At 41.0% G+C, this 13,312-nt stretch overlaps 1 protein-coding gene and 1 long non-coding RNA gene across 3 annotated transcripts in view; one reads left to right on the forward strand and one right to left on the reverse strand.

Annotated features, from left to right (window-relative positions):
• ANK3 (ankyrin 3) overlaps positions 1 to 13,312 on the forward strand; it is a 338,327-nt gene that overhangs the window by 140,195 nt on the left and 184,820 nt on the right. For both annotated transcript variants that reach the window (XM_077770154.1, XM_077770152.1), the window contains exon 8: positions 6,853 to 6,951. In XM_077770154.1, coding sequence (XP_077626280.1) covers positions 6,853 to 6,951 — 99 coding nt within the window. The remainder of the gene's footprint in view (positions 1 to 6,852; positions 6,952 to 13,312) is intronic.
• The window catches only part of LOC144236503 (uncharacterized), a 173,822-nt gene that overhangs the window by 84,262 nt on the left and 76,248 nt on the right, over positions 1 to 13,312 (reverse strand). The gene's annotated exons all lie outside the window — the stretch shown is intronic.

Genomic DNA, 13,312 nt, shown 5'->3' on the forward strand with positions numbered 1-13,312 from the left:
GTATTGCTTCCTATGTTTCTATCATGTTCTGTCATGTATATAGTGTTCTATCAACCACTACTCTGCCCCTTCCCCCCACCCCCTGCTGCTGCTTACCCCAGACACAGTCCATCTGAGGTGTCCACAGGCTGAGCTGTGCTGAGCAGACCTGTCTGTCCCCAACACCCCTTGCATCAGTCCTAAAAACTATTCCCTTAGCACATTCTTAGAGTCCAGTCATTACTTGAGGTCTGTCATGTAAGATGTGGCCATGTCATCCATTTTTAAATGTGCATATAACAAATAATAAAAAGAATAGTAATAGCTAGCACTTTTATAATGCTTACTAAATGCCAAGAAACATTGTTAAGACTACCCTTATTGGTATGCCTGGGTGGCTTAGTCAATTAAGCATCCAACTCTTGATTGTGGCTCAGGTCATGATCCTAGGGTCATGAGATCAAGCCCCACGTTAGGCTCCAGACCTAAAAATAACTAAATAATAAATTTTAAAATAAGGCTCCCCTGGGGTGCTTGGGTGGCTCAGTTGGTTAAGCATCCGGCTCTTGACTTCGGCTTAGTTCATGATCTCACAGTTCGTAAGTTCAAGCCCCACATCAGGCCCTGCACTGACAGTGCCAAGCCTGCTTGGGATTCTCTGTCTCTCCTCTCTCTGCCCTTCCCAGACTGGTGCATGCTCTCTCTCTCTCTCTCTCTCTCTCAATCTCTCTCTCTCAAAAATAAATACATTAAAAAAGACTACACTTATTAACTCAATCCTCATGACACATCTATATTAGGTACTATTATTGGCCTAATTTTACAGATAACAAATCTGTGATTCAGAGGAATTCAATAAACTTGCCTAAGGTTAGGCAGCTAGTGTGGGGCCAAGATTAGAAGCTAAGCAGTCTGGGAGAGCCTGGGTGGCTCAGTCGGTTAAGCGTCAGACTTTGGCTCATGATCTCACGGTTCGTGGATTCGAGCCCCGTGTCGGGCTCTGTGCTGACAGCTAGCTCAGAGCCTGGAGCCTGTTTCAGATTCTGTGTCTCCCTGTCTCTCTGACCCTCCCCTACTCACACTTCTCTCTCTCACTCTCTCTCTCACTCTCTCTCTCTCAGAAATAAATAAAACATTAAAAAAAAAAAAAAGAAGAAGAAGAAGCTAAGCAGTCTGGCTCCAGAGTACTAGCCCTTAACTGCTGTAGTATTGGACCACAGTGCTCTCTTTATCTGCTGACACACTATGAGGTCCTGCAGGGATGCTCTACTGGTGAGAACCAGTTCTAGATCTGTACTGTTTAGAAGTTCAGGGATGGCATGATCCAGTCTAGTGAAAAAAGCATAAATTTGGGGGTAGCAAATTATGGCAGCTTTGTGACTTCAGAAAGCTATTTTGATTTTTTGTTCTAGTTTTGTCATCTGTATACACACACACACATATATATATATTTAAATATATATATATAGTATAGTATACATAGTATATACATAGTGTGTGTGTATATATATATAGTACCTGTGTCTAGAGTTGGTGTGTGGGTTGGATGCGATAAGTAATATGGAAGACATGTGAGTTTCCTTCCTTCTGACATGAATTATCTCATATCCACTCTTGCCATCCCCTGACGGAGGCACTGGAAGTATTATGTCCATTCTACAGGTGAAAATTTAAGGATAGTAGGGGATATGGCACATTTCCAGCATTATATATCAGGAAAGCATGTGTAGAAGAGTGTGGAGTTTGGCCTGGTCTTCTCATTTCCAGTGAATAAAATTAAAGTAATGGTAGAATTCCCCACTCCCTAAACTCATTATGAAAAATCTTTGCATTTCTAGGACAGTTTTATAGTTTAGGAGACACAGTAAAGATTAATTTTTATTTTTGGATTAGGAAAACATGAAAAAATCAAATAATCATCTAGAATCTCAGCACTGAGCTCCGGAGGGATTATGAACATTGGGATCAATATCTCTATAGTTTTTATAGAATGTATGTAGACATATACTTATGCATAAATGTGAGAGCATATTTTTATTTAATAATATATCATTTTGTGTGTTGCCAGTTTATCACAGTCTACTTTCAAAGCTATAGCACTTTACACATATGAGAACAGGATTGTTCTCACCTTTGCACATGTAGTAGAGCCCCTAGTTCATTGTTACTCTTCCTGCTTTAGATAATCAATTATCTTTTCTATTTCCCTTCAGTCTTGCCATTTCTATATTTCTCTGTGTGGGTCTAACCTTCTGTATGGTATCATATTCCTATGGCCTGAAGAACTTCCTTTAATATTTTTTGTATTGTAGGTCTAATGGTAATGAGGACTCCCAGCTTCTGTTTATCTTAAAAAGTCTTTATTTCTTCTTAATTTTTTAAAAGATATTTTGGCTGGGAATAGAACTCTCATTTGACAGGTGTTTATTTTTCAGTATTTAAAGATGCCCCCTGTGTTTTCAGCATTGCATAATTTAGGAGGCTATAATTATTGTCTTTGCTCTCTATATGGAATATGTCCTTTTTTCTTCTGTTTACCTTCACAATTTTTCCTTTATCTTTCATTTTCAGCAATTAGACTGATGTGTCTAATTGTGACACTTACTGGTTTATAGTTTATCTTCCTTGGTGTTCTCCAAGCTCCATCTTGAATATGTCGTTTCATGCATTTCATTATTTTGAGATAATTTTTGGCCATTGTCTCTTCAAGTATTTCTTCTGCCCCATCTTCTATCTTCTCCTTATTCAACTCCAGTCATTTTCTTTTCCATTAATTTTTAATTTGTGTTTGGTCGTTTATACTAACATATCTTTAAGTTCACTGATGCTTCCCTCAGCTGTGTGAAGTCTGGTGATCAGCCCACTAGAGGAATTGTTTCTTATATTGTGGTTTTTCTTAACAAGGTTTCTATTTGACTGAAATCTCCTATCTTTGGTGAAATCCCCTAACTTTTGATGCTTGTAGCTCACTGTTCCACTAGACAGAATGCAGAAGAGACTTAGGTAAATAGTTATCTTTGAATAAGGGCACATTTTTGTCAGGCTATAAATGTAGAAGTTTGAATCTAGTCAAGTTAGCTGAGTTTACATTTTGTTTGAGTGTACCACAGGCTTCAGCTTCCTCTAGAGGAGGGCTGCACTGCCTTGTGCTCAGGGTGGTAGCTGGGGCGTTAGAGAATTTGTGTGGTGTTGGTGCTTTGTCCACCGCTCTCCCTGCACACCTGAAGCATGAGGCCATCTCTCGCGAAGCTCCTGTCTGGCCTCAGCAGCTCACTGCTGTTGCTTGTTACTCTATGCTAGGCTCCTGCTGGGACTGAGGGTTCTTTCATTCTGGCTCAGCTTCAGTCTTAGGGAGGGTGCCCAGGCCTCAGGGCTGGGTCTTTCTTCACGTTCCTTCCCTTTCAACTATGGCAGCCAACCTCTACCTTTTATCCGTGGTTTTAGATTTGAAGCCTTTTCATATATACTGCCAAATTGCATCTCAGAAAGCATGTGTAAATTTACATTTCACAAGTAGCAAATGAGGGTACTCTTAAATAAACATTTTCATCTCTCCTACCACTAGGCTCTTTTGATATGTTGGGATCCCATGATTTTGTTGCTCTCTTATGTAATGGAAATGCAGCTCTGGGTCTTGTGCACAGTAGGGCATAAACCATTTTTATTGGTTATCTGATGAATCAAAATATAAATGTCCCATTGAGTGGTCCAAAGGTACCACTTTCATTTCAATTTTTTCCAAATTGACAGAAGCAGTCACTACAGATTCAGGAATGCAAAAGTATGTATTTCACTCAGAAGCTCCATTTGACAGAGAGGAGAAGCAATAGTTGTTATTTGGAGGCATTATGATCCCTGACTGAAAAATACCACTGCACAAGGGTCTAGAAAACTGTATTATCATCCCGATTCTGACTTTAATTCTTTGTCTTTTAATATGTAAATTACTGACCAATTCTATTCCCTAGTTTATTTATCTGTCAAATAGGGTTAGTGATTTTATTACAATAGAGTGTTGTCAAGGTAAAATGAAATTACAAAGGGTAAGCCCTTTACAACACGTTTTAAGTGCTATAGAAATATAAAATATTCCTCTAGAAAGGACCAGATAGGCGTAGAAAAATGTGGGAGTTAGAATTTCAAGGCACTCTTTTGACATCTATGCATCACTGTATGAGAGGGTACATGAATATGGAAGAGAGCAAAATTAGAAGTAGAGTCTTCCTCTTACTAAAATTAGCCTACTTGTAATAGAGGTTAATTAAGTCCTCAACCAGGCAAGGGCACAGTTTTAAAGGGAAATCACAAGTAAGCCCCAACTCTTGCAGAGAAGGGATGAGGTCTTAGCACCGTATCCCACTCTGGGCTCAGTAAGCTTACTGTTAGACCGTGTCTCCTACAGACCTAACCTGACCCTCCACCTACTGTCTCAGGTCAAGAATCATCCACTGTGATTCTTGGGTCACTGGAGTGACCCACGATAAAGACAAGCAAGACAATTAAAAAGTCATCAGGACGTTTGTGTCCCTCTGCCACCTTTCATTCACAGCAAAAGGGGACCAGAGCATACACAATGCACAGCATATAGTTTTACTTCCTCTTTTGTAAACTGTTACACATAGTTGAAACCTTCAGCCATAGCTGGTAGGTCTACAGCAGGGTCAGCCCCTAAGCCAAATCTGACCTACCATCTGTTTTTGTAAATAAAGTTTTTTTAATGTTTGTTTATTTTTGAGAGACACAGAGAGAAAGACAGTTGGGGAGGGGCAGAGAGAGAGGGAGACACAGAATCCAAAGCAGGCTCGAGGCTCTGAGCTGTCAGCACAGAGCCCAACTGACATAGATCTCAAACCTATGAACCACGAGATATTGACCTGAGCCAAAGTCATATGCTTAACCAACTGAGCCACCCACGTGCCCCTGATTTTGTAAATAAAATTTGATCAGGATACAACCACTCCCATTTCTTTACATATTTTGTATGACCACTTTACACTACAATGCCAGAATTGACTAGTTGCAATAGAACTTGCATGGCCTGCAAAGCTGAAAATATTTGCTATCTGGTCCTATACAGAAGAAATTTGCCTACCCTTAGTCTAGAGCAATGATATCCATCCTCTGTTTCCCCCACCAGCATTACTGAAGCAAATTTGGTTTACTAAGGTCTCTTTCTTCTTCTTTCATTCAATGAATCATTTGATACTTTGGCACCTAAGAATAATGAGGGAAAGAATTGTTCAGATAGGAAAATGAATGCTAACAGCATTATAGTTTATAATGTTTAGAAAAGTTTATACAAAGTACAGGGCAAAAAGATCATGTTAAATAATACTCCGTGAGGTCGAAATCAGCTAAATCTGGAAGTTAGAAAATTCTACACAATTATCCAGCTTTTTCAATAAGTAGTCATGGAAAACAGAAAGCAGAGTAAGGCAGCTGCAGAGATTAAAAGATGCTTAAGGGACGTTTCAACCTAATACAGGTGTGGATCTTCTAATTTGAACAACCCCACAGAGCTAACTGGACATAACAGGAGAATTCGAACACTGACAGGGTCTTAGCGTTATGAAGGAATTATTTTTACTTTGTTAAATATGATAATGGTATTGTGACTGTTTAAAAAAATTCTGGATGTCTAGGGTTTTCTTTTCCTTCTCTTAAACTTCAGCAGAAAAAAAAATAAGGAGTATAGAAGAAATAATATTCCCAAAACATTGATAAGTATTCAACCAGAGTGATGAGTACATGAAACTCATGTCTTTCTCTCAAACTTTTGTACCTGTTTGAAATTTTTCATTATAGTGTGTTTTTTAATATATGCTCAAGTCATATTTTAATATGAATCCTGGCTTTGCCAGTTATTTGTACATCTGTAAAATGGACATTGTAAGTCAGACTGTTTGCAACATTGTGAGGATTATGAGAATTAAGTGGGATAGCAGAGTTTAGCATGATGCCTAACATATAGAAAATGATCAATGCCTGGTAGCTATTATGCTGTATCTGCTACCAAATTACAAAAATGTAACCCTGGATGAGCCTAGTTCATCAATCATATAATAAACTTAGGTGAACAATGGACCTTAAATCCATATTGTTGCTACAAAGAAATAAGGAGCTAAAGTAGAGAATGTTCTCACTATATACACGTATTTCCATGGAAGTCTGGAAGCAATCATAGCACCTATAAGATGCATGGGGGAAAGACCTGTGGTATTGAGGATCATGACTTTAATTTCAGATTGTCCTAACAATATATTTATTGCTCAATGGTAATTTAAAAAAAAAGTTTTCTGTGAGATTGCTAACAAATGTCTACGAACACACTTTAGCCCCAGCTGTATGAGAAGTCCTGTGACTTTGTAGAGTACGGACTGATTTGCTGCTTTGAGTTACTATTGTTTCTCCTTGATATCTTGTGCTCAACATGAACCCAGAGGTGGTGCTAAGTAACATGATACTCCTTTAACTGAGTCTTAGCTGACTTAATCAGCCACAGTCAATCACTCATTAGCCAGAATGTATCACACAAATTTGTAGGAAAACACATTGACTTAACAGTATATGATTTTAAAACAAAAACAAAGAAACAAAAACAAAAAAGACCCCATCTCATCCATCAGTCACCTCAGGTAAATGAAATAGACTTGGACCCACCTTCAGAATGTCTTCTTTAAAATTCATCCCTTTTTGGGGGGTGGGGGGGTCTCCTGAGTAAAATTACTGTCAGAGAGAAATGTCAGGAAGCATTGTGTTCACAGTGAATGTTAAAAATAAATAAATAAATAAGTGAGGACATGTTGGGGAGAAGTTGAGGAAGCAATGTTTTGGTTGAACTGAAGATACCCAAACTGTCCTTTTTTTCTACAGAATGACATCACGCCTTTACATGTTGCGTCAAAAAGAGGAAATGCCAATATGGTAAAACTCTTGCTTGATCGAGGAGCTAAAATTGATGCCAAAACAAGGGTAAGTGCAATTTGTGTGCATGTTTATACTTATTCTCAAAAATAGGAATTCTTCCCCTGATACCTTCGCACTGGTTCAGCACTGGCTTCACTTTTCTTCATTTGTCATGGCCTCTAAGAAAATGATGCTAAATGTATTTGTCCCAAAATGGGATGCTGATCCATATGTATAAATCTGTAACACATGTTTAAGTGGTGTATGGCTTTAATTATAAAACCTAAGGCCTAAGGTCTAGAGGTTTAGTTGAGTTTGCATTTTTAAGAATGTAATCACTACCTGACCCTATTGGCTGGGCAGTTTGGTCAATTCAGTATTAGAACTGACAGTTATTCTATTTAAAAACAAATTGGTCTACTTTTGCACACTGCTGGTGCAAATGTAAAGTGGTACAGGTACTCTGGGAAACGGTAGGGAGGCTCCTCAAAATATGAAAACTACAACTACCCTACCATCCAGCAATTCCACTACTGGGTATTTACCCTCAAATATTGAAAACAGTATCTTGAAGCAATATTTGCCCACTCCTGTTCATGACAGCATTGTTCGCAATAGTCAAGAGATGGAAGCAACACAATGTCCATTGACAGATGAATGGATAAAGAAAATGTAATGTATATATACAGTGGAATATTATTCAGCCCAAAACAGGAAGGAAATCCTGTCATTCTACAACATGAATGAAATCTTAAGGACATTATCCTGAGTGAAAGAGGCCAGTCACAAAAGTATAATACTGCATGATTCCATTGATATGGAGTTTCTAGAGTAGTCAGAATCATAGAAACAGAAGCAGAATGGTGTTTGCCTGGGGTTTGGGGGGCAGAGAAATGGAGAGTGTTGTTTAATATGCATAGAGGGTCAATTCTGCAAGATGAAAAATCTAGAGATGTTACACACAACAATGTGAATATAGTTAACACTACTGAAATATATACTTAAAAATGGTTAAGTGAGTAAATTTTAAGGTTTTTTTACCAGAATTTAGAAATATAAAACAAAACAAAACAAAACACCCCACAAAATACAAAACTGCCTGGCTAGGTATTTGGTATGTTGCTTATTCGGTGCAATGCCATTTGGTTAGAGGAAAGAACTGAGACTCAGAAGCCAGTTTGAATCCCAGATGCTGACCTTAGCCAGTTGACTTAGGAAGGCTGTTTAACCTTCTGCATGTAATTTCGCTTTCTGAAAATAAAGAAAATTAATGGCCACCTTGAAGCTTATTACAATGATCAAGCTAATGTTTATAAACTGTGTTGCCATAAAGTAGGCCAGAAATAGGTCACAGCCATTGCTTTTATAACTCAGAAGTCCAGTTAGCATTAAACTTCTAACCGAGGGATTATTTTGTCCAACATTTCATGTGTTTATTCCAAGATATGAGCAAGAGTTAGGCTAATGGAAAGGTGATCTCACTATACACAGCCCCCTCTCTGAGGATTTGGAGTGGTTTTCCCTATCTTGTCACCGTAGCCCCTGCAATTCTGTGCTTCCTCCTTAAGGAATCCTGATCTCCATGGTTCCAAAACTGGCCTGATAACCTGCATTTGATTCCTGTGGTTCCTTGATTTACTACTTCACTTACTCAAGTAATAAATGATTACTGAGTGGGCCTACTGTGGGGAAGACACAGTGAGGTGACAGAGCAGGGCTGCAGGACACTGTCCTTACCCTCACAAAGCTGATGAGTAGTCAGCTGCCTGTGCTCTGACCTGAAGACATCCCAGCTGTAGGTAGTTTTCAGGAGACCCCAGGCTTCCTTTCCTAATAACTACTGAACCTGAAAATCTGCACATACCTTAAGAGAAACAAGATTTCTAGAGAGAAGGAATGAAGAAAGATGAAGGTTGACCCCTAGAGGACTGTCTGACTGGGGAAGTAAATTGAGTAGAGCTCTTACTGAATTGACTTTGCATTCTTTAATAAGATGCCATTACCAATATGCTAGACCTGTCACTTTAAATGGCAGGGGTCTTTGCTAATATAGGCTGCTTAAAGAGGTTGTAAGGAATAAAACCGAATCAGTCCTATGGCACTCAATTACCATGTAGAGCTAAAGGATCATATGTGAACAGGGAAAATTTTTATAAAGAAAAATGAGGAATACTAGAGCCAAGCAAGAAAGAGGAGCTTGAAGAGATATACCTGGTTACCCAGCCGGGGTTTTAGTGAGTACGTGGATTAGAAATCATCTTATTTCTCCCTCTCTTGAAATAATCATCAATCACTGGCAAAATTCCTTTTCAGTTACTTTACCTCATTTATCCAAAAATTACCTGCTGTATTTGATACAATGAAAGGAGAAAGGGGCATATGGAGAACTCAGGTCCCATGTTTATGAGGCAGATAGTGACACCAGAGTGAAAACATAAGAACTTTTCTGGATAAAAGTGTCAGAGATACGGGGGCACCTGGGTGGCTCAGTCAGTTAAGTGTCCAACTCTTGGCTCAGGTCAAGAACTCATGGTGCATGAGATTCAATCCCATGTTGGGCTCTGCACTGACAGAAAGGAGCCTGCTTGGGATTCCCTCCCTCTCTCTCTGCCCCTCCCTGCTCCCTTTCAAAATAAATAAATAAACATTTTTAAAAGTATCAGAGATATGGAATAATGTAGTATGCAACTTTGCATACTATGCAAATTTAGGGAGCTCTACTTGGTTTCTCTAACATTTTACCTTCCTGTTGTGAAAGGTTCTCTTATTTTGAGTAAGATGCAGTCTCCTTTTTACCATCCATTCACTTGTAACTGGGATTCGCTTTTCTCCCGTGTTCTGTGAATAGCATGTGACTGTGAAGGAGACAGAAATAGAGAATGGAGAAGCCTGTCCTGCTTCCCTTGCTCTCCAGCAAGGAGTGGGGTGAGGGGGGATGGCAACTGGGCACAAACTGAATTCCTGGCAGACGATATCGAAGAAAGCGTAGTACATACCCCAAATATGTAAACTATTTTGTGTTCTTCTCATCAAAGCCTCCCTTCTCTCTGGCTGAAATGACTGAGTAGTCACTGGGTGTGTGGGTGAAAGGGAGGGAGCCAGCTAAAATGTCAGAAAGCCCTGGGGCCAATCCTAAAAACAGAAAACAAAATTGTCCATAAATGCAAGTTTTAACTACTCAATCCAGTAGCTCTTGGGAGAATAAATATTGTTATCTACCCGTCCACCCCCAACCAGTTACTTAGGACTGTTGTGGCTACCTTGCTTTAGAGACAGGAGACATCTCAGGGACCTGTACTCCAAGGGACCTCATTGGCTTACTCTGCTCCCTGCATGTGCTGCTGACCTAATAAAGTACTCAGTTTAAAAGCAGACTCTTAGAGCCCTTTTATTCAAGCAAGTAAACTTGATTTATGGTCAGAATAGTTTAGGTAGGACCTGAGCAAGATCTTACCGGCCAGAAAAGCAAGATGAGAGTGATCAGTGACCTGATCTCTAGTCTTCAGTGTGACTTGCAAGTAAAATTGTGACCTTAGGCAAGCTCACCCTTCTGAGTCTTTGTTTCTGTCCCAGCATGGATGAAGAATTGTTTCAGACGATTTTAAAGCTCTCCCATTTGGAAGGACACTGCATATTGTAACGTCACCATAAAATTCAAGATGGTTCTATAAGTCACACTGATGTTACCAAGAAGGTAAAGTAGGAGAGCTCAGCCTCCAACCCCCAACAAAGATCAACAACAGTGAGGAAGCATCCACAAAGGAAAGCAATTCCGGGAGAGCTCAGGGTCCTCTTAAGAATCTTCAGCAACTCAGTATGAGAAAGAAAAAAAAAACCCTCTGAGAATAATTACAAAAGAAGAGAAGGAAGACCAGCTTCATTTTGCCTGCATCATCCAATCTCCCAGGCTGGCACTGCTCACTGCCAACAGTGAACTCCTCAGCTTGAGAGAGTTTCCCTTACCAGGAAAGGGAGAGTGAAGTGAGTGGCTGGCTTCCCTAGCTTTCAGGACACTGCATGAAGGACCCTCTTCAGTTTTCCCCACCCAGATTGCAAACTGGTGTCGCCGCTCTGGAAAGCAGAATGGGGGTTCCTCAAAAACTTAAATTGCACTATGACCCAGCAATTGCACTACTGGGCATTTACCTAAAGGATACAAAATTACAGATTCAAAGGGGCACATGCACCCCAGTGTTTATAGCAGCATTATCAACAATAGCTAGGGGCACCTGGGTGGCTCAATCTGTTGAGCATCTGACTCATCACAACAAGTGTCTTCCTTAATTCTTTTTTATCTATTTATTTTTAAATATTTGTTTTAAATATTTTTATTTATTTCTAGGGGAGAGAGAGAGAGAGAGACAGCATGAGCAGGGGAGGGTCAGAGAGAGAGGGAGATACAGACTCTGAAATAGGCTCCACGCTCTTAGCTGGCAGTCAGCACAGAGCCTGACGCGGGGCTCAAACCCATGAACCGCGAGATCATGACCTAAGTGAAAGTCGGACGCTTAACCGACTAAGCCACCCAGGTGCCCCTTGTCTTCCTTAATTTTTAAGAGGCCCTGAGCTCTCCCAGAATTGCTTTCCAAATGGGAGAGGTCATGATCTTCACAATCATGAGATCAAGCCCCACACCAGGCCCCACACTGAGCCTGGAGCCTTCTTGAGATTCTGTCTCTCCTCTCTATGTCCTTCCCCAACGCTTGCACATGCACTCTCTCTCTCTCTCTTGCTCTCACTCTCTCTCTCTCAAAATAAATAAACTAAAAAAAAGAAAAACCCAACAACTGCCAAACTATGGAGAGAGCACAAATGTCCATCGACAGATGAATGGATGAAGAAGATATATATAAATATATATGTGATATAAGATATATGTTATATTGGAATATTACTCAGCCATCAAAAAGAATGAAGTCTTGCCATTTGTAATGATGTGGATAGAGCTAAAGTGTATTATGCTCATCAAAATAAGGCATCCATAGAAAGACATGCCATATGATTTCACTCATATGTAGAATTTAAGAAACAAAACAGAAGAACATAGGGGAAGGGGGGAGAGAAAAATAGGGAAGCAAATCATAAGAGACTCTTAACCATAGAGAACAAACTGAGGGTTGCTGGTGGGGTGTTGGATGAGGGGCTGGGCTAAATGGGCAAGGGGCATTAAGGAAGACACTTGTTGTGATGAGCGTGGGTGTTATATCTAAGTGATGAATCCCTAAATTCTAGTCCTAATACCAATACTACTCTATACGTTAACTAACTTGAATTTAAATAAAATCTTGGAAAGAAAAAAGAAAGTTTTAGCTGACCCAGAGACTGCAAAGCTGTATCAATAGAGATAGGAAGGAACAAAGAAGAAGAGTAGATGCTACCAGTACCAACCATGCAGCAGGAATGACTGGTTCCCAGCAACCTGCTTTGCAGAAGACCTCAGCAGCTTTCTTGCTACTGAAGTAACTAATGGCAGGAAGAGCCACTGCGGGCCCCCTGCAGACTTCATTGGGTTTTGCCCCTACAGATATTCATATTCACAGCCTCCAGCCTCCTGAGTCCCTCCCTGCTCCCTACCCACACTTCCACACACACCCCCCACCTCCACTTCCTGCTGCTAGAGCCAAGGGTCCACACTAGCAGCCAGCCCGGGACTCTGTGTCTGCACAAGTATAAGAAGCCAGCCTAGCCCTTTCTCTCTCCCGGCCATCTTGGAGGCTGCTTTTGGTTGCGTCCGTCCCGCCCCTAAGGCAGGAAGATGGTGGCCGCAAAGAAGACGAAAAAGTCGCTGGAGTCCATCAACTCTAGGCTCCAGCTCGTTATGAAAAGTGGAAAGTACGTGCTGGGGTACAAGCAGACTCTGAAAATGATCAGACATGGCAAAGCGAAACTGGTCATCCTCGCCAACAACTGCCCAGCCTTGAGGAAATCTGAAATAGAATATTATGCCATGTTGGCCAAAACTGGTGTCCATCNCAGCCCAGGACTCTGTGTCTGCACAAGTATAAGAAGCCAGCCTAGACCTCGTACTGCCCCCACCACTGTGTGCACGCTTGGGGCTAGCCCCTCCAGCTGTGCATTTGCACACCGCTAGTCCAGCCTCTACTGCCACCCACACACCTGTGGCAGAACCTGCGGCATTGAAGGGCACACCCACAAGCCAGCGCCTTCACAGCAGTTTGTGGGTCTGAATCTGGCTCCATCACCAGTAACTGGCCTTCACTCTGTGGCATGTGTCAGGTAAGTTCTAGCTGTTTATGCCCCAACCAGACCATCGTTACTGGACTCCAGGGCTCCGCACACTCCCCGGGGAGACTCTGCAGCCACAGGGGTACACACTAAGAGGAAATCCCCCACAGCCATTGGAAGGCCAGATCTGGCCCTGTCTACTGTCTCTAGCCTGCGCCACTGGGCTCACCTGCAGCTGGTC

Source organism: Crocuta crocuta, unplaced genomic scaffold (genome assembly GCF_008692635.1).
Source record: "Crocuta crocuta isolate KB4526 unplaced genomic scaffold, BGI_CrCroc_1.0 scaffold46, whole genome shotgun sequence".
Classification (NCBI taxonomy): domain Eukaryota; kingdom Metazoa; phylum Chordata; class Mammalia; order Carnivora; family Hyaenidae; genus Crocuta; species Crocuta crocuta.